Below are 25,484 nucleotides of genomic sequence, written 5' to 3'. Positions count from 1 at the left end.
ATTGGGTGTCATCCATTACTTTGGTTTACACTAAAATGTCGACCCTCATCCCACAGTAAAAAAGACATATACTGTATATATATAATATATATTTGTATGGACTCCTTAGGGGACATGTTGACACACACACACACACACACACACACACACACACACACACACACACACACACACACACACACACACACACACACACACACACACACCAAAAGAAAGTGAACAACAATGTTTAATTGGGAATTCAATTTACACATTTTTATTTACATTGACACATGTATTAGCAACACACCAAATGTACATGGTATCACTAAAGCCTCAGGTTTAATAAATATGGTGCAGAATGCAGGAAAATAATGTTAGTGTAGCAATGAAATGAAACATCTCCTTCTTGGCTGTAAAATCCTGTAATATCATTTGACTGATACTGCCATGAATATTGATTATAAAATATGACCACTGGGATCAGTTTAGTCTGTTTTGCTATGGCAGTTACCAAGTGAACTGATTGAAATGATGAATCAAGCAAAATTTAAAAAATTAGCCAAAATAAATCTCTCTTTTCAGTTGCCATGGTGACAGAGAAGCAGCTTTTTTTCCAGGTTAAACTACAGTTGGGAATCTGTGCACACATAAGAAAATACAGCATTCATATTCAGCATTAATGTACCACATCTTCACTGTGATAAACATCTTCAAAAGGATAAACATTATTTTACAATATACGGCTGTTTATATTTACAAAGACAGAGCAGTGAAAGTGAGGGATGAGTGAAGCCTAAAGGAGTTGATGAACATTTAGAAGTGGCACCTTGTTATGGTTATTACTTAAATCCTGCAATACAGACATGTGCACTAACACAAGTAGACATTCATGCTCAACACACACACACACACACACACACACACACACACACACACACACACACACACACACACACACACACACACACACACACACACACACACACACACACACACACACACACACACACACACACACAAACGAACGCGCAAACGAACAGGGCAATTTCCTTCAGCAAGACTCTTCACAATAACATCCAGTACTGGGAAGAGGGGAATCATAATGGTCTAGACTGATACAGACTACTGGCTGAGAGGTGCCGAAAGTCCCACTTCTAAAGGCGGAAACAGCTGGATACAAAGAAGAGAAGGACTGCTGGGAAACTAACTACTGGTCGCAGAACAATGAGATGACCAACACATGGAAGCAGAGCACTGTACGCAGCCTTGACGTCTGAACAGAGAGCCCTGAAGACGCACTGGCTTGTCATCTCAGGGAATATTGCAGTCCACTTAATGGCATTTAAAATGTGTATCACACTGACTTGATCCATTATATACTGTACAATAGAGAGCTATAGAAGTATCATGGACAATAACACACCAATTGCCTGTCAGCCAGAACAAAAAAGTTCTCCTTTCCTGTTCCTTCATAAAAGGAGGAAGAAGGTAAAAAGCAGAGAAATCACATCTCAGAAATGGCAGTACCTGTCTCATGCTTGTAAACAAAGATCATACACTGGATGTAACATGAGAGAAAACCATATAAACCTGAACTTATTTACACCTTTACAAGAGAACTCTCCAGCAGTCCAGCTGTCAAAAAGTGTAACTATACACCTGCATTACATGCCTCTGTCACAAAGCTAAGATGAACACTAGGAGTTATAGCTTTCTCAGAGTGTCTCCTTGGCCCAACGTTTAACTACCCATTTCATCATATAGCAATGACTGATATCATTACCTACAGATATGTACATATACAGTCAACAAGCACTTAAATGAAAAGCAAGCGTACCATGTCTATCTCATATATCTGAACTGTGTGCACAGTGTTGGTGGGCCAATTCATGAAATGCTTTGACGGATCCAGTTGACAGTAAGTTGCTCTCTAGGAAGTGACAACTGACTTAACAAGAGCAAAAATATATTTCCTGAATGACCTGAAGCACTTAAGGACTCTAGGGAACTCTCTAAGCAAACCAACAATGCTGTCTAATAGCTTATATACCAGTGTCTCGATATATCTATATTTAAATTGGCCCCCAAAAATGTTTTTCTTCATATCAACAGAGATCTGAACCGTTAGATAATACTGACAAAAAAAGTGGATAATAAGAGAAAAAATGTTTTCCCCCCAACAATTTCAACAGCCAACCAACAACAGAAATGTTACATGAACATGTGTAACAGAAAAATAACAAAGAATAACAAAATGAAAAATGTAAAAACTCTGATAGATAAACAGAAACAAAATGTGAAGGACAAAAAAACAAACAGTGTAATAATCTACTTTGATGACAGTTTTAGAGTAACGGCTGATATCCCTCCACCCTTCTCGTTGCCTTTACAGTTCTTTGTCATGAGCAGGGGAGCATTAGTCCGTCTAAACTGTATTTAGCATCAGTAGCAATGACAATGATGAAAGCCATTTGTCCTTTGTTGTTTCTGGTAATGGATGGCAATTAACCATTTGTCTGCAACAGGTAACAACCCATGCTGCTGGTTCCGGGCCAGTGGGAGGGTGTAGCAGTTGGGTATGATATGTGGCGGGAAATTACAGGCACTTAATGAGGCAGCCAGAGAGGTGGAGTGGGTCCTTACACCCGCTGTGCTCTGAGGCTTGTCCCCTCCAGAAAGACCTCGTGCTGGACCAGTAACGGCTGAGTCGGAGCGCTGTTATTGCCAGCAGAGTTAAGACTGTGAGGCGCAGCGCTCTCAGAACTTTGTTCCTCCCTGGCTCTCGGCGTAACAGGAAGCCTGGAGCTAAAGTTCAAATAGATCTGAGGATAAGGAAGAAGGGGTAGAGAGAAAGAGGACAGAGGGAACATTATATGGTATTGTTTTCGTACTGCAATGTCAAACATTTCAAACAGTAAAACATTACTGTTTATCTCATTTTCAGACTTGGTCTCTTCAGTAACTTTCGTGTTTTTTATGTATCATTCAGTACACATAAGCTAAAAGCAATACTTTTTTTTGCTGGGACCAACAAGCCAGCCTCAAGTTGAATGCTCTCTGATGCTGCACTTAAAACAGCTAAATGCTAACAATGACTATATTGAAATGGTTGTGTTTATAAGATATACACAGTTATTTATTTGGTCACCATTTTAGTTTAGCATGTTAGACATGATTGACACAGTGACTATTTTAACCGACACAGATATTGTGTTGTTTGAACCTGGCATAAAATCTTGTTTAATCTGTACAAAAATCAATTTGAAAAAAAACCCAAAAACTAGCCATATCATCTTTTATTCAACCACAATGTTTATGTCTTCTTACATTTTTGTGTGAATTTAAACAAGATACAAGGTGAAAATTAGCAGCCTTTCACCACTTTTTAAACATTTAACCTGCCAGTCATGCTCACATCTGAGTGGTATCTATCTTTTGATCTTCATCTTAGTAAGAAAGCAGATTGTATATCCCAAAATGTTTAAATGACATTGACATAAGGAATTTTCAAAGCTATTGGAATGTAAGCGGTGAGTCATGAGAACAATTGGACCCTGATGTGTAGCCTGATTAAATCAGACCAGCTGCAGTTCATACATATCTGCTCATGCTGTGAGAGGCCCCTAACCTTCACCTGAAGTATGTGTGAACTCAGTTTAAACGCAGTGTTTAAATGAGAAGTGACGCGTCTTCAAATAACAAGTGACTGGCTTTAGCCTTTAGCGTAGAAGACAATGTTTTGATTCAATACGTTTTGCCTTTCTTCTTTATTTTATATTTTGTGGAAGCTCAAAATGGTGTCAAAGGTAGGTCTAACAAATGAACTTTTACAATTTAGAGTCCCATATTTCTGCTGACTGCCTGTGAGTCTTCACAGTTCATTATTTTTAGGAATGGAATTTATAGCCGTAAAGGTGAAGCAAACAAATATCAAAGGGGAGCAACCTACATGCTTAGTGGCATCCGTCAGCTGTTGTTCAATCCTTTCCACGACCTTCCTGAAGGGAGGTCTGTTGAACGGGTCAGCATCCCAGCAGGACCTCATAATATGATACCTGCACAACAGCATAGAAACACAAAAACAATTGTATTTGCCTGCAGTTATTACATATTACATACCCCCTTTCTTTTTTCGTGTGTATATATATTTTTTGGATTATACTTGTGAACAGGATGAGAGCAGACTGCTATGCAAATCCCACACATTGTGTTTTTTTATATTCTCACCACCTCTTTCCACCATTTCACACCATCTCTCCTGTGATCGTTTTACACACACTTATTAACTTTTTTAAAACAACTCACATTTCACTGGGTGCAAACTCTGGAGCATCCATCCTCTTTCCTTCTTTTATCAGTTTGTAGAACTTGGCATCCACAGGCATTCCAGGATATGGACTGTTTCCTACATTTAGCGAAAAGATTCAGTTACATTGTGCAGCTCTGAAAAACACACACACAGACAGCCAGACAAACACACACAATTGAAAGATAGACTTACCTAGTGAGAAGATTTCCCACAGCAAGATACCGTATGACCAAACGTCACTTTCAAATGTATACACACACTCAAAGATACTTTCTGGAGACATCCATTTCACAGGCAGACGAGCCTGGGGGGAAAAAGCATTAAGTAAATAGGAAGTCGAATTAATTCAAAATGTAAAACCTTCCAAATCCCTAGTGATGATTTCTTAGTTTTTTGTGTTCTTTAAATGTGGTTTGTGTGAAACATATTAGTGGCTCCTTAATGAACAGACTTGTACAAAATGCCAGAAATGCACCCAGCCTTTGCCTCAGGATCTAAAAACTCAAAGTTCACAGCCCCTCTGTGCCACACACAACTGAAAAAAAAAGTTCAAAGACACATCTCACGATTGCAAAGTCATTAAGACGTCACAGGCACACGCCAACAGCTTTCTATCTCGTATAAATACTACTTTATCTTACACTATCTTTGTACCTGCGACCAATGCTATCATAATGGGTAGAGCAACATCTTTAGCTATGTCTGATCAAAAGCAATCAACTAGATAAGGAAGTCACTTAAGCATCACAAGCTGTAACATTACTGACAACAATTTTCCAAACAATATATTAAACTTATTTGCTATTTGTATGTGTGTCTCTTAAAGTGAGAGCGGAAAATACCTGCTTATGCTAACGTAACTTATTTTATACAGACCATTGGCTTAACAGTTGCTTACAGTTTATTGGGCTTTGATGTGACAGTTTACATGGTTAAGTAAGTAAATAATTAGTGTCATGTCATATGTGTCAACCATTTCCCATATTCAGTTTTCTAGCTTCACTTTACTTGGTGCGTTAGCAAGCTCCCGTTAGCTTTGTCAGTTCAGGTAAGGTCAGTGCAATCAATGGCACCTAGGTGTAGTCCTTAGGGACAATTTTTTTTTTTTTGGGGACTTGTTTGTTTGGGTTAGGGTTAAACCTGTTTTAATTTAGTATTGTGCAAATGTTCATTTGAGTAAATCTTCACACATTCAAACTCAAGTTTTAATGTAAAAATAGTTTAAAGAACCAGGACCTTCGGAGAGGTCACAAGTAGAATGTCAAAGGTGGAAGGATTTTCTAGTTTGTTGTTGGATGTGTTGTAAAACATTATCAAGGATTTATTTTAAGCTATCTTTTTCTTTCATTTTTAGCAGACATGTCTTAACAAACATACAGATATAATTAGCTTTTTAGTGATGTGTAACAGCCCGAAGCTGGAAGTTTGCTTACGCAGTACATCTGACAAGTAAAGACACAATAGACAAAGCAGGGACCTGCCCAATATGCTGGTTAATTCCTTTACTCATCTATTTAGACTGTTTCAAACCAGAACACTGAAGTACAGAGTTTGATTTAAGATTATAATAGAATGTTAAAGTGGGGGTTTCATAACAGACACCATTGTATCCTCTGTCACATCTTCAGTACGAACTTACGTTGCCTTTGACTACATAGTTGGAGTCCATGTTGATGTCTCGTGCCAGGCCAAAATCACAGATCTTTGCTACCCTTCCTTGAGTAAGGAGGATATTTCTGGCAGCCAGGTCTCTGTGGATACACTGGAAAAAATGCAGTACCGCTTTTAATATCAAATGAAACATGTCATATACATCCCAATCAATAACATAACATAAGGTTTGGATTAAGTGCTTTTTTCTAATGTTGTTTGGTAGTGATTTTCCACACTTGACTCTGTATCACACAACCACTGACACTGATACATGAGCTTACTGGTCACAGTATCTTGCCCTCGCAGCAAATAAATGTTTTAACAGCATGCTCCAACATGCATTTAAGATCCGTTTACTGGCTTTGCAAACATGATACTTGCTCTGTAAGATATCACGTCAACAAATTCACTTCACAGTTTAATCCAAAGGGTATGGGAGTTGTCATTCGATGCTCACATTTTTGGAAGCTAAGAACTCCATGCCTTTGGCCACTTGGTGTGAGAAGCTGAGGAGGTCTTCTGTGTCTAGAGACAGACCATCCTCTTCAAACATCTCACTCTCTTCATCTGCTTCAACATAGGAGCCACCTGAGAGGACAAAACATGACAGAGATTTTTTATTGGCCTGAATCCTATCGCATATTTTAAGACTGAGAGATTTGATGAATGACTGGCTTGCTTGCCTTTGCGTAGTGAGCGTCTCTTCTCAGAGGATGAGCTGAAAGGCGGGTTGCCAGCAGCAGAAGGCCTCATGGTCATGTAGCCGTTCAAGCTGTCACTGTGAAGAGGAAAGGAGCAGTCTGGTCTCAGCTAAGCAAAGCCACACATAGGCACACTGCTGTCCAAATACCCTCCTCCTACGCACACTCTGGATAGTAAATACTAGTACTCTCTTTTCTCTTACACACACAATATAACCTTCTTTACACCCATAAAGAACCTTACCCAGCTGTTTCTCTTTGCGGGATCACGTTGCGGTAGTAGCAGTCTTCTTCGAGCTTATAGCAGATAAATGATTCCCTCTTTCTGCGTAGAAAGTTAAGAAGGTCTCCAAAGCAGCAGTACTCTGTGATCACCAGTGTTGGGCCTGAAGACAGAGAAACATACCTTAAGATGATGACCTAACCAGATACATAGCTTTTATTAAAAACATTAGTCATTTTGCAAACATACAAAGATGGCAGACTTATTAAATTATGTTCACACACACACTGATGTTTCACTCTAAAATCTGAAATGATGATAAAAGACAACATGGCTGCCGCACCTCCAACAGTGCAGGCTCCCAGCAAGTTGACAATATTCATGTGGTTTCCCAAGTAACTGAGGACTTTCAGCTCTGACATCAAAGCCTCTTTCTCTGTGGCATGAGCACTAGCTGTTGGGGAAAAACATTTGAATATAATCAGTACACAGACAACAGGACACAGGTTGAACTTTGATTATGGATCATCATCTGGTATTTACAGGTTAAATACATTAGCTATTGATGGAAAGAAATTAAAATAAAAAGGTTCCTTTAAATATGATGATTCGAAGGAATGTGCAAACCACTGAACAAAAATATTCACATAACTAAGATCTGTAGCCAACAAGTGAGAATAATAAGACATGTGCAACAACGCTTACATTTGAGCATTTTCACAGCCACCGTCATGACTGAATCTGCTTTGGAGATGCCATATGCTGTGGCTTCCACCACTTTTCCAAATGCACCAGATCCCAGTGTCTTCCCTGAAAAAAGATGATGGAAATGAAACAGTTATTTCCCACCCTGTTCCCCTTCAACAAACTGGTTTTATACCACAGTTCCTAGAACAACACCAGTTTTAGCCCCCGGGCTGTGTACATAGGCACCAGGACATGCAGGATCCTGTTTAAGGATTGTTAAAAACACCACCCATAATATGTCAACAATATTATGTTTGCAGTGAAGGAGTGGGCTTTCATTATTTATGAGCGGTGAAACTGGTTAGTACCTAGACACATGGCTAAAAGATTGTGTAACTTTACACAGAAAGATTACAGTTTGTCAATCAGCATGAAGTTGCCTGTGGTTGACAGGATATACAGTATGTTATTCTGACTGCACTGTAAGGCCTCATTGTTGAAACTATTACTGACACAAACCCTCATATGTCCTAACATCATTATTTACCTGCGCCTACGCTGAAGACATTTGAAAGTCAGAAATTGATTGTGAATGCCTAAACAAAGCTCGCCGTTAAAATTGATAAAGGAGGGCAGCACTCTTACCAAAACGCAAGTTGTTCCGAGGAAACTCCCACTGGTGATCGTACGGTAACTGGGTGGGGTCAATGTAAACATAGTTGTTTCCATGTATGCCCTCGATTACTTTCCACTGAATCTGGTATTTGGGTTTCTGACAAGAATTCAAATAAAATTATACACATTATTAATGCTTCAATGCAGTTTCAACATGCTGTTCTTTTGACTTGCCATTTCTCAAAAATGATAGAAGAGGGCGTGCCATATGGGAAGAGAGCAGCGCTGTCTTACCTGCATGTACTTGTAGAACAGTATGATAAGGACAAGACAAAGGATGCCTGCTGCTGATACCGAGCCAATTAACAGAGGGGTAAACAGATCATGGGTGACAGTTCTTTCTGCAGGGAGATAGAAGTTAAATAGTGAGATACAAAAGCATTTGAAATAGAGTCTATTTGTGACTTCAATGGTCTGCTATGTTTTCACTCTAATAACCTCAGCCAGAGAGGACTTGTTCACCGTGAAGCACACTTTGGTATAATCAAAGCAAAAAAGATCTGTTCAATTGTTACATTCCCTGTTTTATTCTTTGTTTGCAATTTCTGCATATCATTTAATTTAACTGCTTGAAATCTGTTTTGATTATACAATACCTAACTGTATTTCTTTTTGCCTTACATGATTACATGTAATCAGTGTTCTATCCCTTTGTGTCTGGCTGTTTTTGATGCCTTATTGTTTTGCTCCTTTGCACAGTAGGGTGTAATAAGCTCTTTAGAGATAAGCAGCTTTTCCTCCACTTCAAATCTGAGAATGCAGAGTCTGCAGGAACTAATCCCCTGTAAACCTGTCAGTGGGTTCTATAGCTCTGTGTATTCCCTGCTGCAGCTCATTGACACCTCCAAGCCTCCCACTGCCCCAGAACACCAGCAGCGCCAGGACTCCTACTGAGCTCCACACTCTGAGCGCCTCCGCCTGGTCTGCTGTTACTCTGCGAAGCATAAAATTCCTCGGCACACGCTCCGAAAGGCTTGTCCAGCCTTGCCACAAACACACTTCTTCCTTATAATGCTCGCCCACATGCCCGCTGTAGCCACAGTTAGCCCCCCATGTCCTGCATAAACCTGGGTCTCCACATTCAGGCCGTGACAACTTTGCTGTACTTTCAGTGATTGCACTCAGAGTTCATTGTGAAGCTAAGGGAAGGCCGTTAAACAGAGCGGATTTGGAGTGATAAAGTAATTCCGACTAAAGCTAATTCCTATATGTAGGTTACACATCTTATCGTGGTCAAACATGTCTGAGGATTTCTCCTTGCCTTTGTTTAGCAAACAGATTATAAACCACCAACTTCTCGTTGTAAAACCACACTCATGGGTTAATCATAGCCAAAATCATGCTTGTAGTAAATATTTTTGAATTGGGGATTAAGTTCCATGTGGGGTTTATAGAACCACTAAAATAACTAGTTTTCTCAGTGCACGAGGAGAAATGAGTCATACGCTTAATAAACTATGAACATTAATACAAAAACTTTAAAAATGAACATCAGGTGGATTAAAATATGTAAGCGGAAAAGAGGAGATTTTCACGTTTTGTGTGCTATTATGTAATGTTGACTCCAATGGGCTAGATTATAATCTAAAGGTGAGGAGATGGAGAAGATTACATCAAATCCGTAACAAAACATGAGACTGACAGGCGCCCCCTTAAGAACAAGTGGCCTCTATTTAACCGACTGCATACTACTTTATTTACACTGGCGTGTATATTTCTGATAATTACTTACCGCTGATGGAAAAGAGTGTGTAGGCCTGCTCTCCCTCCACCGTCGCTACACACTCCAGAGTACTGAAACGTCCCCTGCTTACGTTCACCCGACTTTCCACCTCAGTCTTCCCAAACATGGGGCTGAACAGAGTCACAGTGATGACATTGTGCTCTTCCTGGGTGGCATTCACCTGTTGGGAGCACCTGAAGGCAGAAAATTGTTCATTGTTAAGGATTGGCTGTGAGGATCATTGATTGCCTCACTGTGACATCTGATCTTTCGCCTTATTCACTGAAGTAACACATTCTGGATTTCCTCAGACTTGAAACAGTTATTGTGATATAAAACATAACAAAACATGCAAAAGCAACGACACAAGTCAACCTGACGTCATGAAAATAGTTAGGAATTCAACCTGTGTTCATAAAATAGTAAAAAAAAAAACAACTTAGGGCTTATCTTCAAAGCACCACAACAGAAAAAGCAGCTGTTATCAAAATGTTCTATGAACACAGGCTCACTACACACTACTATCACTTTCCCGTTTTGCACATACATGAGCGTGACTGCATGCAATGAGTTTTAATTGGATTTGATTGTGATTACTAGTTACTGGATAAGTTTGGATAATCACTTGTGATTCACTGCCTGTACTGCTTTGGATTGGTGTTGCTATTGCAACCAGGTGCTCCTCCTTCAACACACTTTATGTTTGACACAACACAAACCGCGTCCAATTGGATCCAGGCAGACATCCAGGGATCCTACCAACAAGTTCATCTTTCCCCCGTCAAATCCCACAATCTGAACAATCCCTTCATCATCATTCCTGACTCTATCCAACGTGTCCTTAATGTGACCTTTAGTATCTGCGAGAGACTCTTCAGTCTTAGAGTTTTCCAAACGTCTAAACGTGAAACTGAAAATAAAGATCAGATCTGAACTGAGCATTACTGAGTATACATCTTGTGACTTCATTTGAACACACAGATTGCATGCTTCATCGCCATTGCAAAAGCCATTACATTTGTTGGCAAACATCAACATACTAATTGGATTTTTATTTGCTATAACGCATGATGCTTTTGATTTTGGTTTGGCAGCTTTTCGTTTGTTTAGTCAGTTTGAGGTCCGACCAGTCTGACTAATAACGTTTTACAATCCATGTTATTATTTGGACTGTAGTGGTGAGGTGCACTTATGAAACCATCCCAGCATGTTCTGTTTAAGCAAACTACTGTTTCTTTTGAACTAATAAACTAGGGTTAATGCTTTGACAAACCAAAGCTGTTTATGAAGCCCCATTAAACATGGTTGCAAATAAGTATTTGTCTATAAAGTTAAATATTAACTACTCAATAAGCAGCAAGTTATGTTGCCATTATAAAATATCATGTTAAGTTATTTAACTTTCAACAACTCATTAGGACTGTGAGTATTTTTTATTGGTCAGATTTAACTGGAGTTGTAGGAGTAACTACTGTTTCTGTCATTTATAACTTTTGATTATTGCAGACATTTTACAACCTACATTTCAATTTAGCTCTCCAACTGAAAACTATTAGGAAAAGCACAGACAAAACATTAACGCACCAAACTCTCATGTTAAAGAACCAAAAGTGTTTTACATTTGGAAGAAAAAAAGCTTTGAAAAAGGTATACAAGCTTTTATTAAAATCTCACCGGGCATATGGCTGCTCACAGTAGTACCAGGTGATCTGTGGGGCAGGAAATCCCTCTGCCACACAGCGTACCTGTCCGTCCACTGGACCCTCATGAGATACAATCTCTGGTTTACCTAGGAAAAACAAGTTAGTCAGAACATGTCAGGTAAGAGATGGATGACAAGCTGGAGTTTTTTTAAAATTTGCATTTAACCCTAGTGAGCTATACAGTGTAAGGTTGAGGGCAAGACCTCATTTCCTACAAAGAAAAAGGTCCATAAAACCCTTTCCCACATGTCAGCTCCCGAGGTTAATACAATTCATTATATGGCTTTAGGGAAGAAAAAACCTTTGAAAAAATCTTTAACACAACTTACTGATTACAAAGATGGTGAATGTGTGGTTTACTGAAGCGTCACCGTTGGAGGCTTGAAAGGTGTAAACTCCACTCTCTGACATTTTCAGTCGTACGAGCCTCAGCTCACTGCTGTACCTGAACATGAATGACATTTTTTAGCATGATTGTATTCATACATTTTTTGAAGAATGATTGCTTTTAATTTTTTTGTACAACACTGGCCAATTCTCTTTTGTGTTTGCCAGTCCTGCCCGAGAAAGATTTCTGAGAAGATATTTGCTATCGAAATGCCTTGGAGATCCTTTGAGGTTTTTCCAAAGTGCAATTTAAAATCACATTTTTCGAAGCTATTCTCATATTGAGGTTACTTTTTCCACCACAGTTGATGGATTTATTGATTTCCAATATAGGCCTAAAAGGTCATCTCATAATTTGTGCAGTTGGCGGTGGTGGTGAAGCCCATAGGGATTTGGCTTGGAAACCGGAAGGTCACCGGTTCCAGTCCACAAAAGACCAAGTGCTACCGATGTGTCCCTGAGCACATACGTAAAAGCACTTGCATAATTGCAGCCCACTCCTCCTTACATTAGAATGGGTCAAATGCAGAATGTAAATTTCCCTTCTGTGGGACAAACAATTTAGTATTTCTATTCGCAGTACAGAGAACAGTTTCTTTTCCCTCTATATTCAATTTATATTTGGACAGTTCCCGTTTCACTTGTGTTTACAGAACACTTTTTTCCAGCTGCTCTTCTCAGCTGGCTGTGACAAGTGTAGCTGATGCATTAACACTGCCCTAACCTGCAGCCAAACCAAAGGTGTTAAATTCCACTACGCACGGGTAATGAACATTTTCATCTATGTGGCAAAAGTGGAGCACTTGAAGCATGTGTGTTTTTCTCACCTGTATTCATGGACGTGTGTGGTGATGACATGGTCGGTTGTGTTCCTGAGCTGCTGACCCATGAAGCTCCAGGAGAATATGTGCAGTTTTGGATAAGCCTCCATCTCAACATTTAGGGGCAAATTCTCGCCTGATCGTACATGGATGGTTTCATTGATTGTGGGTGTTAAGTTGATGAATCCTTTTTCTGAAAAATAAAGAAATGAGACACTTTTATCAAGATTTGAAGAGGTCAAATGTTGTCTGTATTTTTTGGAGTCCAAATAATTGAAGTGTCCAGACCTCACAGTTCAAAGTTGAAGTTAACTAAAGCATCTTCAAACCTCTTCACACACTCACCGTAAACATCGAGCCACACTGACTTCGAGTTGACCCCTTTTTCATTCTTAGCTTCACATCGATACCGTCCAACGTCTTGAGGTCCGACCTGGGTGATGTTCAACGTGGCGCTGCGTACGTGTGTGAAGTTCTCCGACTGGATACGTGAAACACCGCCAACCTTTGGTGGTTGCTGTGGATACCAGACGGCACCCTGTCAACGCCCAGAGATCTCTAGAGATTAACCCCGTCTGCATATCTATCCTCGCCAAGCACACAAGTACTGACATAACCACACAACCGCCTGCATGCAAGTAAACACACTCACACTGTAGTCCACACGGTTCACAGAAAGCCAAGATCTTTGACCCCTCTCACTCTCTTTCATCAAACAACCACTGATACCAGTACATGTCAACCTTTCAGTTTAAACTTATTTGACGAATTAATGTTGTTTTTTCTAGTTTGGAACATTTTAATATAACAATGGTCAGTCAATAATCAATGCAGCTGACAGGTGTTTATCATTAGGTGTCATAACATTTCCTGACAGCAAGAAAAACAGAGAAGACAGGTTTACAACAAGTTCAGAAAACAACACACGTGGTGAGTATAAATCCAAAGGATGCTGATAGTTAGTGGTTGAGAGTTCCCACACATTTAAGTGAAATATCTGGTTTTACTTATCATAGCCTGTTTAAACTTAAAAAAGCAAACAATCAACACTCAAGGGTGAATTCACAAAAGGAATGTGCAGCTTTTGCTAACCCCAATTTTGGCAAAGCAAATAGCGTCTAGGTGATTCCATGCTACTTGCACCTACTAAAATTAACAACATTAGACCCTTTTCAAAGCAGTGAGCCTCACTGTAAGCACCTGTAAAATTCATAGAGACTAGCCCACTAACCACACGCTGTTAAAGTGTGCTTTAATACCGTAAGTTCAATACCTTTTGTGAATCCGATCGCGACACGTTAAAGATATGTTTTGAAATTCCGGGTTTTATCAGCAGCCACAAGACATTCTTTGTGAATTTGCCCACCAATCTCTATAACAATTGATCCACAAAAAAGCACCCAGCAAAGGAAAGGCAGAAGAGTCTCACCGAGCCAGGTGGGGTGACCCAGTTTAGATGGATGTCTCCATTGACATTAGTGGTGTTGCAGGTGAGGGATAGACGTTCATCCCTGATGAGAATCACTCTTTTGGATGCCTGCATCTCAATCACAGGAGGAGCAATTGGGACTAAAAGGAAATCAAAAGAAATTTGATTGAATTTTCAACCTGTGCTTTAGAAACAACAACACACATACATACATGCATTTTAAACACGTTACCTGGTCTCACGATCAAGTTGTATTTAATTGATTTGACTGGCTCTTCCTTGAGTCTTCCTGTGCACACATAACAACCTTCGTAGGACTTTCTTGTGTTGTGGATGGTGATGCCTTTCTCAAGGCTGGCAGAAAATTGGAGACCAGAGGCCAGAGCTCCACTCGAACACGTTTCCAGGCCCAGGTTGTCCAGACTTGGATCAGTTGCCAGGCAGGAGATGGAAGCATTGTCTCCCTCTCTAGTAAGAATCTTGTCCACCATTGATTTTCTGAAGGGATTGTCAGGATCTGCCAAAAATGTAGGCGTCAGAGCTGTAAGCGGGGCTGCATACTGAATTGTTGAGGCTTTAGTTTGTGACAGTCATGATGTTATAATGCTACACAAAAATATGCTTTTATCTTGGACTTTTTGCCAAATCACATTCCATGTTTCCATTGAAATATTGCACAAATGACGAATTACATTTTTTATGAATGTTGCATTTTCATCCAATATCATTTTGCAAAATCAGGAGTGGATTTCTTAAGACAAAAGCTGGTATAGCCAATTCTGCAGTCAGAAATGATGCAATTCTAAGAGTGTGAGTCAACCCTCATACTTCAAATGTATTTATTTAAGGAGTGTTATAGTCTCTTCATTACTTTACAGATGGTTTTTTTCAGCTCTAATTGTTCTTCTTTTGGGTGGAGACCATGGATTCATAGTGCTTCACTTACCCACAGATGACTGTATCTTCACAAGAAAAGCAGTGATTCACCGACAAAATGATGAAGAAGACTGCTAGCTAATAAACAAGGTTGTAAACAGTATTGAAAATAGTTTGAAATGACCATGTCATGCAATGCATCTGTCATCGTGTTTGCACTGACTGGGATCATTCACCACAGTGCGTCCGCAAAAAGAAACCAACAATAGTTTGTGATGGATTACAACCACAACTAAGGTTTGTTAAGTGTTTTTTTTAGCTGAACTAGATCAGCTGCTCATCTGTTGTATTTTAACCATGTGTGTTTGCCAAATAGACCAGAACTTATTTCGTAGAATTAAAATATCCAAACTATAATAGTAATTTCTAGAATTGTCACCATTACATCCCTGCCAAAGTAATGATTCTGCTGTGCATCTATAGAGGGATCTACCCTGTAACGGCAAATAGCAGTTAAAACCTTAAATTGTCCAATTACATAATTTAAATTAAAAACTCTTTTTGTGATTTTGGTACATTTAAGCCTTTCATCTACTAAGTAGTGACTGCTTGTTTCCTCATCGGTTATGTGTGGTTTGTGGAGCATGCAGTGATGGCAATGGGCCAATGGGATATGAAGAGAAGAGAATACAGTAAAACTCAGTCATGCACTTAATAAATAGTTACAGCATCTAGTGCACCTGTCCAGGGCAAAGATACTAACACCTTTGTCTGCGAGCACTCCCACACACACTGTTCCCTTCCTCCGCTTTACTCTGCAGTCTGTCTCACGCTGCTCTACATTTTAGTTATCGTTCTTCTCTCTCACACTCAAACACCACATATTATCTTACACGTGTAAGCAACTAAATACACTCAATTTCTGAGAGTTACATTAATCTACCTTTCACATAGACGTAGATAGAGGTTTGTGCTTTGGACATTTCCTCCAGGCAGATGTAGCGGCCCATGTGAGCTGGCTGAGCCTTTGGAATGCGCACTGTGGACATCCCAGTAACCTTTATCTCTCCCCGCACCTTCGGCCGGTCCTCCCGCTGCCACTGCATCACCTTCTCACCCTGGCAACGCAGCTCGAAGGGTTCGTTGAGCTCGAAAACAATGTGATTCCCAGCGGGGGTAATAGTTGGCTTGGTGTTCCCTATAAACCGATAGAGAGGGAAATCAATTGCATGTGAAACATGTCAAAATCATGATGGGCCAATTTGGGTCCGCAGCATTAGGTAGGAAAGCATCATGTATGATCATGGCCACATTGCTGATGTTTGTTCACCCAGAAGAAGAAAAAGAGATTTTTAGTTGTGCTAAGTAAAACATTGTTTTGCTAGAGCAACAGTTCCCAGCCCATAATTGCCTGAGGCTAACTTGTGACTCCTTGGCTGTATTTTACATCCTCAGTGTGGACACAAGCTGTGAGCAGTTAAACAAATGTCATAAAAAGCTGAAAATATGCAGTATTTCACAAGTAAAAACCCCAACTTAAACAATATGTTACAATACCTTTATTTTAGATTGTTTTAAAAGGGAAAGACTGATGCTGATCATCATAATGCAGATAAGATGCTTGGTGTAAAGCTCAACCTCTTGACATCTAAGTAATCTCTGTAATAACAAGGCCGAAGTTTAATTATATTATAGACAAGAAAACATGACATTCTTAAATCATCCCAAATAGAAAATGAGAAAACCATTGTGTGTAGCCTTAGGACAGGGAATGAATGATTATGGTATATGTTTCATGAGAAAACCATAACAACGGTTGAGGTTCTTCTTATATTGAAGCCACCTGTGACAAACACTGCAGGACTGTGGCTACAGCTTCCACTGGTGAAGTGGGCAGCGGGCGTGTTAAACATGGTGCTGCGGCCAAAGAGGCTCCCTCGCTCCTCCCTTCCTACTATGATACATTGAATAAATACACAACATTAAATTAATTTGTTGTCTTATTCCAACGTCCTGCACCGCAATATAGATTTGCCATGAAACAGGAAAAGGGTGTGGTAAGTTGACAGAAACGCTCTAAAACAGGAGAGCAAACAGCTATACCATTGTTTAGAAATTGATCAATTTAGAGAAGGTTAGTTCTGCTGGGTCTGTTTGCAGAGCATCTGCACCTATGTGTAAAGGTTTGGCTAACAATTGTGGAATTGAACTTAAAGGTTTGGTCATTTGAGGTAATATTTAAGAAATAAAATGATGTATGTGTTTATTGATTAGGGTAAAGTGAATTAGGGCTGTCGCCTGAGTGAACAAGCTTAGGACAAACTTAATAGCGTGACCTGCATCACATGACCAGCAAGCCTGTGCATACTGCGTTAAGATGAGGCATTCAAATTCCCTGATGATACCGATATGGCGTGAACATCAACGGACTCCCATGAGATCATTGTAGCTGTACTTTCAAGCTGTCGAACAGATGGAAATGAGGGTAGAGCAAAGATCCCACCTGATGCGGCCCTGAGCTGCAGGAGACCCACCGAGAACAGCAACACATTGTGGCTCACACTTTATCTGCGTTTGATGGCTGGTTGAGTGCAGCGTGCCAAAACAACGTTCAATAAGTGTGCAAGCCACGTCTGGAGAAATCTTAAACTGTTTTTCCTGACAAGATAAAAGTTGACTTTGGACTGAGTCTCCTCGCATTTGAATAGAATGAATAGCACTTAAATGTTAAACATCATATTAAACAACGAACCAAGACAAGTTTTATGTAAGAAAATAAGTAAAATACAATGTGGTGTTTATAGACCTTGACGTCTGGAGCTATATCCTGAAGATGATGTAAGAGGATAATAGTAAACCAAAAGGATCTGAAAGCTCCATAAAAGTAACACATGTGGCAAAACTCAAACAAAAGAAAAAGATAAAATTACACACGCATGCAAAGCAGTTCTACAAGTGTTTGTTTGCAATGCCTTCAATGAGTCAGAATGTGTCATTATATTTCCATAAAGACGGTTTTGTGCAAGGAGGAACACGTTATGAACCTGTTGCGTTTATTTAGCACATAACGACCAAAAATCCCCTCTGCATCACGCTCACATAACCCCCTACAACTGCCACTGTTTGATTACTTTTCTGTTAAAGGTGAGATGTTCTCTGGCGAATACATGAATTATTAAAGTAGCTCGTTGGCATCCGCATCATCAACCCAAGTATCCACTTCCCTCACCAGGTTTGAGTGAGTTTACTTCAGAACTCAATGCACCGCTTCCCAGAACAAAGACACATGAGTAGAAATGCACCATTCAGGCAATGCTGAGCAAGTGGAGCGATTAAATGCATGTAGATAACTGGGCAAAATCGAGCTGAATACATTCAGGCATTTAGATACAGTCGACCCTGTATTTTCCAAAAGTCAACAGCAACAAGTTGTCTGCATAGCCTCGCGCATCAAATGCAAATTATGAGTCTTACCTGGATGGAAGAGTAACTGTAAAAACACAGACAGCAGTATCCAGTGGTATTCCATAGTTATTATTCCATGGGTCTAGCCGTGAAGATGAGCCAGTGCCTCTCTGGTTGTCTCTACTCTACTCGCAGAGCTCCTCGGAGTTGTGGGAAGTTGACTGCGGGCTCTGATAGAGGCGCACTTATAAGTCTTTAAAGGCGCAGATGCACAGTACAGCTCGCAAAAGCAGCAGTCGTCGCCTGTATGCAAACATGTTGTTCTCCTGGAGCGCGCCAGAGGGGACGACACAGGCGGACCAGGTAGATCTGACTGACTGTGGCGTCAACAAAGCGTTTATAGGAGCCAGTGGTGGAGCTTATTACTCATGCCAAACACAGAGAGGGAGGCGTTTGGGACCTGCTATCTGCTATCTGCTTCCGAGAGAGAAAGACCAAGCGCACGTACAGATTGACAGAACAGCATATAGATTCAGACATGGAGTCGTTGTCATGTGTTATGATTACTCACATTTGTTAACAAAAACCATCGCCCTCACTTAAGTGTACAACATAACAATAGTTCTCCATTAAATCTTATAGTGATTTATCCCCCCCCCCCCCACACACACACACACACACACACGCACACACATGAAAACCCAACAAATCCCAAATGGAGACAAGAACATCACATAATGACCCTTTGTCTTTTGCCGCCTCATGATACCACACATGACTGTTTGTCAAAGCTGGCACGCACTCGCAGGCTTCTAGAGTTGGCTTAGTTTTACATGGGCTATAAAACAAGGAGACCGTATTAATTGTTGGTCGCTTAACGTTGACAGCAATGAGCAATTCCATCTTTATTGAAAACACCCAAAACAATCCACTCTGCCAACCACATCAAACATGCTCTTTAAGTTAATTCATTTGGCTGCACATCATTTGTCATATCCTCTGTCAAATTCTGGCCATTTATGAGTGTTTTTAACCTTCTGGATATGCACAAACGTTTCACAGTTCTACCTCACACTACCTCTTTTTAAAATCTGCACAGCCCTCCAATTTGAATACTATTTGTCATATATGTTTTTATTTTAGTGTCTGCAGTTTCTTGTATATTCAACTTTATTTTACAAATATCGTCTTTATTTTTCACGTTACAATATTCTTTAAAATAGTTTTATAATAGTAAAATGTTTTGCAACCTTTCTCTGTGTGTGTTCTGTGCACCTTTAACACCATAGCAAATTCCTCGTATTGTATTGTGTAAACCTATACTTGGTAGTCAACCCGATTCTGATATATATTGAATATTATTAATATTATAATACCTTTAAATTGGTTTAATATGGAAGGTGGACTGCTACTTGGAGAGGTCCCAGTTCACCTCCTAGGCCCTGCTGTGGTGTCCTTGAGCAAGGCACCGGACACCTCCAATCCCCCACTCCCCATTGCTCCCTGGGCGCTGCACAATAGTTGCCCACTGCTCCTAGTACTAGGATGGGTTAAATGCAGACGACACATTTCACTGTGTGTGCTCTGCTGTGTGCATGTGTGTGACCAATAAAGAGGGTTTCATCCTCCGATTCTAACTAGTTATGCATCACATTTAGCACACTTGAATGAAAAGTTTCAGCAGATGTTCCTCCAAATGGCAGCACTATCATAAAAGGTAAAACAATATATTAAAGATCTACTCCAGTGATTTAGTTTTGTACCTAGCCACAGTTTAGAGGACTGCTGATACCATGTGATATATGGTATTTATTACATACAAAATACAATATCAAAGCATCAGAAGCAGCGATGTATTGACTTATTTTCACATATATGAGTCAATCTTCAACAACACTCCTACATTTCCAATGTATCTCCTCAATAGAATTCATGTAAAATTAACTTAATATTTGATACTCCACGCCCCCAGTTTATTTGACTTTATAACAGGTTTCTGACAAATATTTTAAGAGCAGTAACCAGAGCCAATGAAGACATTGCTGAACTGTTATCATAGTAGTACTCTGCAGGACTTGTAAGCTGATCTGTATGTGTATAATTGTTGGAGAGTATTTTATCTCATAACATCTAATCACTTGTAATTTGGCCTCTATTTATTCATGCATGATTTGATGTCTTTCATTTTCTGTTGTTAAACACAGACTGAGACCCATTAAAAAAGCTAATGTGTTTTCATTTTTTGACAAATGTGACCGCCACATGCAAAGGACTTTTGGCATGGATGGAGTATTACCCCGCCCTAAACTCAAACGCCAGTAACCCAAACACTGTGCGAGAAATATAATACTTGTTTACTAAGTAACAACAAACAATTATGCGGTGGCTTCTTTTGACCCCAGGGAGTGAATGATTTTATTATTCATTTTTACCAAACATTACGGAAACTGAGGTGAATGCTGTGGTAACCTGTAATCAGTCAAAAGTAGAAAAAGGAGGCTCATCCAACAAGTGGTGAATGCTTGATATGACTATTAACTGTAAGGGGAACTTGTTATCTTTACACCTCTCATAATAGCTAACCAGTTCCTGGTCTGGAAATCCTCACTAACTGCTCATAAAGTTTGTGCAGTTGGTCATGAGTGCTATAGGTGCCACATGAAGTGCTGTATGCTGCCATATCAATATATTCATTTAACACAAGTCTCCTGCCATCCCACAGGGTGCCCTGGAGGAGAGTTTGAAATAACAAGCTCCTGTTTTCATTACGTGTGCAGAGCTGTCCTCACACAGAAAACATGCTTGCTGGAAGAATGTCTCTTCACCATTACAGTTATTAAACATAAATTCAAGCCAGGACGTATTTTTTTTCAATCAGCATTTGATATTATTTGAGAAACAACATGACATAAACAAACATAAAAAGGAGCAAGAATCATATATTGAATAGTGTGTGCATAGTGTAGATGGTAGAGAGTCAAGCCTCTTCAAGGGCCAGATTCATTCTGTCATTTAATATCTTCCCCGATCATTCCTCATAACGTGAGTAACACAGACCACTCTTAAAGGCTCTAATGGCTTACATACTGAAACCAAATCTCTAATTTAACTTCCTCGAAGCATTATCTCCTGTAAAAGACCCATCAATTATCACACATTGATTTTTCCATTCACATAAATGTCTTGCAGGATTGCACAAAATGATTTCTGTCTGATCAACATGCGAACACACATGGTGTCGACTCCACCAATAAAATAATTGTGTTTATCACAAAGTTTTCTGAATGATAAAACTAAATATATAAAAGCTATACTTGTTTTTTTCTTTTTCCTCTAACCAGAGCATCCATTCTTCCTCAAAATCCTGGCTGTAATGTGAGACCGTTTTGTCTTTTCTGTACTTGAGAGGAGGAGGCATCAGTTCATCTCTCTCCAAAACAAAGTTTTTACTGAGTCTCTGTCAAAAACATTTCCTCTGATGAGGCTGCTGGAAAAGGTCAGGGAGGCACAGGGATTATGTGAGAAAAAGGATGTAGGAACAGGATTGTTATTATGCTAAGTAATGTTTGTTTGAGTCCTTAACCGCACACTTATGAGCAACAGACTCATGTACAGTTAAATTAAGCTACTGCTCAGCTGCAGTCAGTCACTTGTTCAATTGCTTCAGTGATAGTGTCAAAAAAGTGCATACGTATGTGATGTCCTGAGGTATTAGAGAGTGGTTGGCTAGGGATCTGAGGGTTGGTTTATCCCCTAAATACATTAAACTTTAACTGACAGCAGAGCAACCCTTTGTTCCTTGCCAATGAAATGCCAACTAAAAAATAATAATAATGTCGACAATGATAGATTCTTTACAGATTTATGATAAAATATGTATTATTATTGAATGCAGCCACTTTTAAATGATATGGAGTTATTCTTTTAAAGCATTGTTTTTAATAAATACAACTAAAATAAACTGCAAAAACAACCAATGTACTAAACCTTGAACTAACTTTAAAGTATTAGGTAATAGGTATTTCTATTAGCAGAACATTCTCTATGTTATTCAAATTAAATATCCCTTTTAAAATATATTTTCTCTTTAATAACGTATGTACTTTGTCCAAAAAAGTCAGTCCTTCTGTAAAATGAGTGAAGCCGAAAACCCTTATTGCGAAAACAGAGGTAGTTTTTGGCCCTTTATCATACCTGTGTAAATATGGATAAAATGAAGATAGACAGCTATAATCCTTTAAAAAACAAGAAAAACAGTGTATATAAAGACTTGGGGCCCCCAGGACCTTCAAGGGGATCAAATGTAATAGGTGGGGTCACTCAGAGAGGCCCTATATAAACAACGGGAAACATGTTAGGAGCATATCTAATGTCCAGTTTGTGTCAATTTAATTAGATTAGATTAGATTAGATTCAACTTTACTGTCATTGCACAGAGTACAAGTACTAGGACAACGAAATGCAGTTACAACAAAATGCAGTGAGGAGTGGGTTGCGACACTTTAGTAAGAAGTCCCTGTTTTCTTTATTCATATACAGTATCTTCTTGTGCTTTTAATCAACCTCCTTTGCTGCACCTCATAAAACGTTCACCAGCAGGGTTGATGTATTTACATGTTGTTCAAGCATCTGTTTCCATTACAGCCGGCAACAAGAAGCCAAATCTTTTCACCTGAGGCTCTGCAATCACTTATCCCCTCTGTGGGTTGTGATCACTGTGTTTCAGTTCAACTCAATAAAGGTGTTATCAATTCCTGACCGGCCAGAAATGCTGCTTGGAATCACTATTCTAAAGTCGTGTTAAATTAATGTTGAAATTTCACAATCGATTTCTGTATTCAATGATTTTTCTCCCCTGCTGACCACACACCAACACGTTTTGTGTCCTAAACTTTGACTCAGTTTACACATAATATTTTGGACTCCCTTTATACATTTCTTGGCATTTCCTTAATCCCTTTTCCCTCAATTGCCGTCTACGGTACATCTGCTGTTGAAGGCTGGTTTAGCAAATACCTGGCTGACCTTGTTGCTTTTACAACCCTCATCGCCAAATGTGGTATATTGTTACATTGGAAGAGTCCCAACCCCTCTGTCACAACTTCTTGGTTAAAAGATTTAATGTATTTTCTCCGTTGAAAAATGTCAGGCTCACAGTCAAAGGATCTGGGAAGAAAGATTTAACAGAACTTTCGACTCCTTTCTCAACTTTAATTTACAACTTATAATTGTTATAATAATAGTTGTTATTATTAAGAATGCATTTTTCTCTGGGAGATTTATTATGGTTAAGGTTTTTTGTCTTTTTGTTTCTTCTTGTTTGGGTGAACAGAATTCGTATTCACATTTCATTTCCGTACTGTCTGTCACATGCTTTGAAGTTTGTTTGATAACTGTCATGTTAGTTGTCATAGAGGTGCTTGATTATCAAGTATAACTGTGAAAAAGAAAAGTTAAACACACAACCTTACCCCCTAAAACTTTGTGATCGTGCAGGGAGGTGACAGAAAGTTGACTCTGTAGCAATAGTGTGAAGAAGAACAGGCAGATTTACACTGGACATAATAATGCTCTGCTTTTATAAAGGTTCCTCTAATGTTGTGATGGGACCGTGGCAATGCTTTTTGAAGAGGAAATTAGTTCTCACTATCTCTGATATACATCATAGAGCAGCATTTCGTGCCAAACTTCCATGCTACATCAGTCACGTTCTGTCCATCCGCACGCACAACACACAGCATGAAGATTTGAGCACACAAGGCCTAACCAAATTAACAAGCTTGAATTATAAACAAGCTGATAAAAGAGCCATGCTTTTGAGGCAAATTTCTCAATGACCAAAACTTTGTGTAACAACTTCCGGACCCGTCACATGATGTAATGGGGCCCAAAAATACCTTTTCCCAACGACCTACATTGGAAAAATACAAGTCAATTTTTCCTTAGGTTAAACAACTTCTTAATATAAACACTTAAATGGCCATTTTCTTTTTATTATTGGGTGGTCAAGTTGTAAAATGCACTAATAACTGAATTCTTTAGATATTTGCTTCTGCCATTCATGGTCATGAGCCAAAATCGAGGTAATGAAGAGAACACCTTGTACACTTGCTCTGTGGGACTATAGCTGCAGACAATCACAAGACAACTCATTATATGATTAGGCATTTTTTACATTTTAGCTTCAGGCACCATTGAGAAAAATGAAAAGGAATGAACAGGATCCAACACTGTATCCAGTTTTGGTTTTTTTTACATCTAGGGTTAAATCCTTGAACTGTATGCTGCGAGCAACAAGTGCTGAGGTTAGTAAAACCGACTTATTGGCATATAAATCAATCACTATGGTAGGTGCAAATAAAATGCCGGAGCAGGGGATCCGGCTGTTGGTTTCAAGTATGGAGAGTGTTATCTGTAAGATGAGTAGGCCTACTGTGTGTCGCCATAGCTCCACTGTAGGCTATTTTAATGCAAACACATCCAATAGGTTCATGCTATTTGACAGCATCGCCCAGATGTGCCAATCACCTGGACGAGAAACAAACTTGTATTTGAGAGCATATTACTGTTGGTGTTTGCAACCCTCTGTCCCCCCTTTTCTTTTCAATATTTTGGAATACAACATTAAAATATAACAGAAAGAGTTAAAGGATGTTATTGTATTCTGAGGAAGTTATCTAGTTCATATTATATAAGGGTATTTATAATTGATTATAGCGGCTTGGCATATAATTGCATGTTGGCTGGTTGATCCACGCTCTCTCAGACAGAAATACCCCAACAACTATTGGAGAGCTTTCCATGAAATCCAGTACTCCAGGTGCGAAGAGAAGGAATCTGTGGCAACCTACCGGGTAGTTTTTGTACATTCAAGGTTAGCACGTGAATTTTACCATTACGTTTTTGTCCA

At 39.4% G+C, this 25,484-nt stretch overlaps 1 protein-coding gene across 2 annotated transcripts; it reads right to left on the bottom strand.

Annotated features, from left to right (window-relative positions):
• Positions 1–228: 228 nt before the first annotated feature.
• On the bottom strand, positions 229–18,956 carry kita (KIT proto-oncogene, receptor tyrosine kinase a). 2 transcript variants are annotated; one of them, XM_063891519.1, is made up of 21 exons: positions 18,644–18,956; positions 16,113–16,367; positions 14,526–14,810; positions 14,294–14,433; positions 13,210–13,402; positions 12,871–13,057; positions 11,986–12,101; positions 11,628–11,742; positions 9,963–10,147; positions 8,465–8,571; positions 8,201–8,327; positions 7,574–7,678; positions 7,212–7,322; positions 6,890–7,031; positions 6,628–6,722; positions 6,402–6,532; positions 5,931–6,053; positions 4,484–4,595; positions 4,288–4,387; positions 3,932–4,037; positions 229–2,804 (listed from the first exon to the last, which is right to left on the bottom strand). In XM_063891519.1, the coding sequence occupies exons 1-21, from the start codon at positions 18,696–18,698 to the stop codon at positions 2,622–2,624; spliced, it is 2,973 nt and encodes a 990-aa protein (XP_063747589.1). In that variant the 5' UTR covers positions 18,699–18,956; the 3' UTR covers positions 229–2,621. The 2 variants fall into 2 exon arrangements, with proteins under 2 accessions (XP_063747589.1, XP_063747591.1); XM_063891521.1 differs by having other exon boundaries at positions 13,210–13,381.
• Between the last annotated feature and the right edge of the window lie 6,528 nt (positions 18,957–25,484).

The sequence above is a fragment of the Eleginops maclovinus genome, chromosome 9, assembly GCF_036324505.1.
Source record: "Eleginops maclovinus isolate JMC-PN-2008 ecotype Puerto Natales chromosome 9, JC_Emac_rtc_rv5, whole genome shotgun sequence".
Classification (NCBI taxonomy): domain Eukaryota; kingdom Metazoa; phylum Chordata; class Actinopteri; order Perciformes; family Eleginopidae; genus Eleginops; species Eleginops maclovinus.
The sequence above is the reverse complement of the archived record's forward strand: the minus strand, read 5'-3'. Positions and strand labels throughout refer to the sequence as shown.

Excerpts from the sequence above, each read along its gene's own strand:
- kita (XM_063891519.1), bottom strand. The coding sequence starts at position 18,698 with ATGGAATACCACTGGATACTGCTGTCTGTGTTTTTACAGTTACTCTTC. Across the intron at positions 14,434-14,525 it reads CAACTTGATCGTGAGACCAG|TCCCAATTGCTCCTCCTGTG; the intron begins GTAACGTGTTTA and ends ATTTCCTTTTAG. Across the intron at positions 4,388-4,483 it reads GTGGGAAATCTTCTCACTAG|GAAACAGTCCATATCCTGGA; the intron begins GTAAGTCTATCT and ends CGCTAAATGTAG.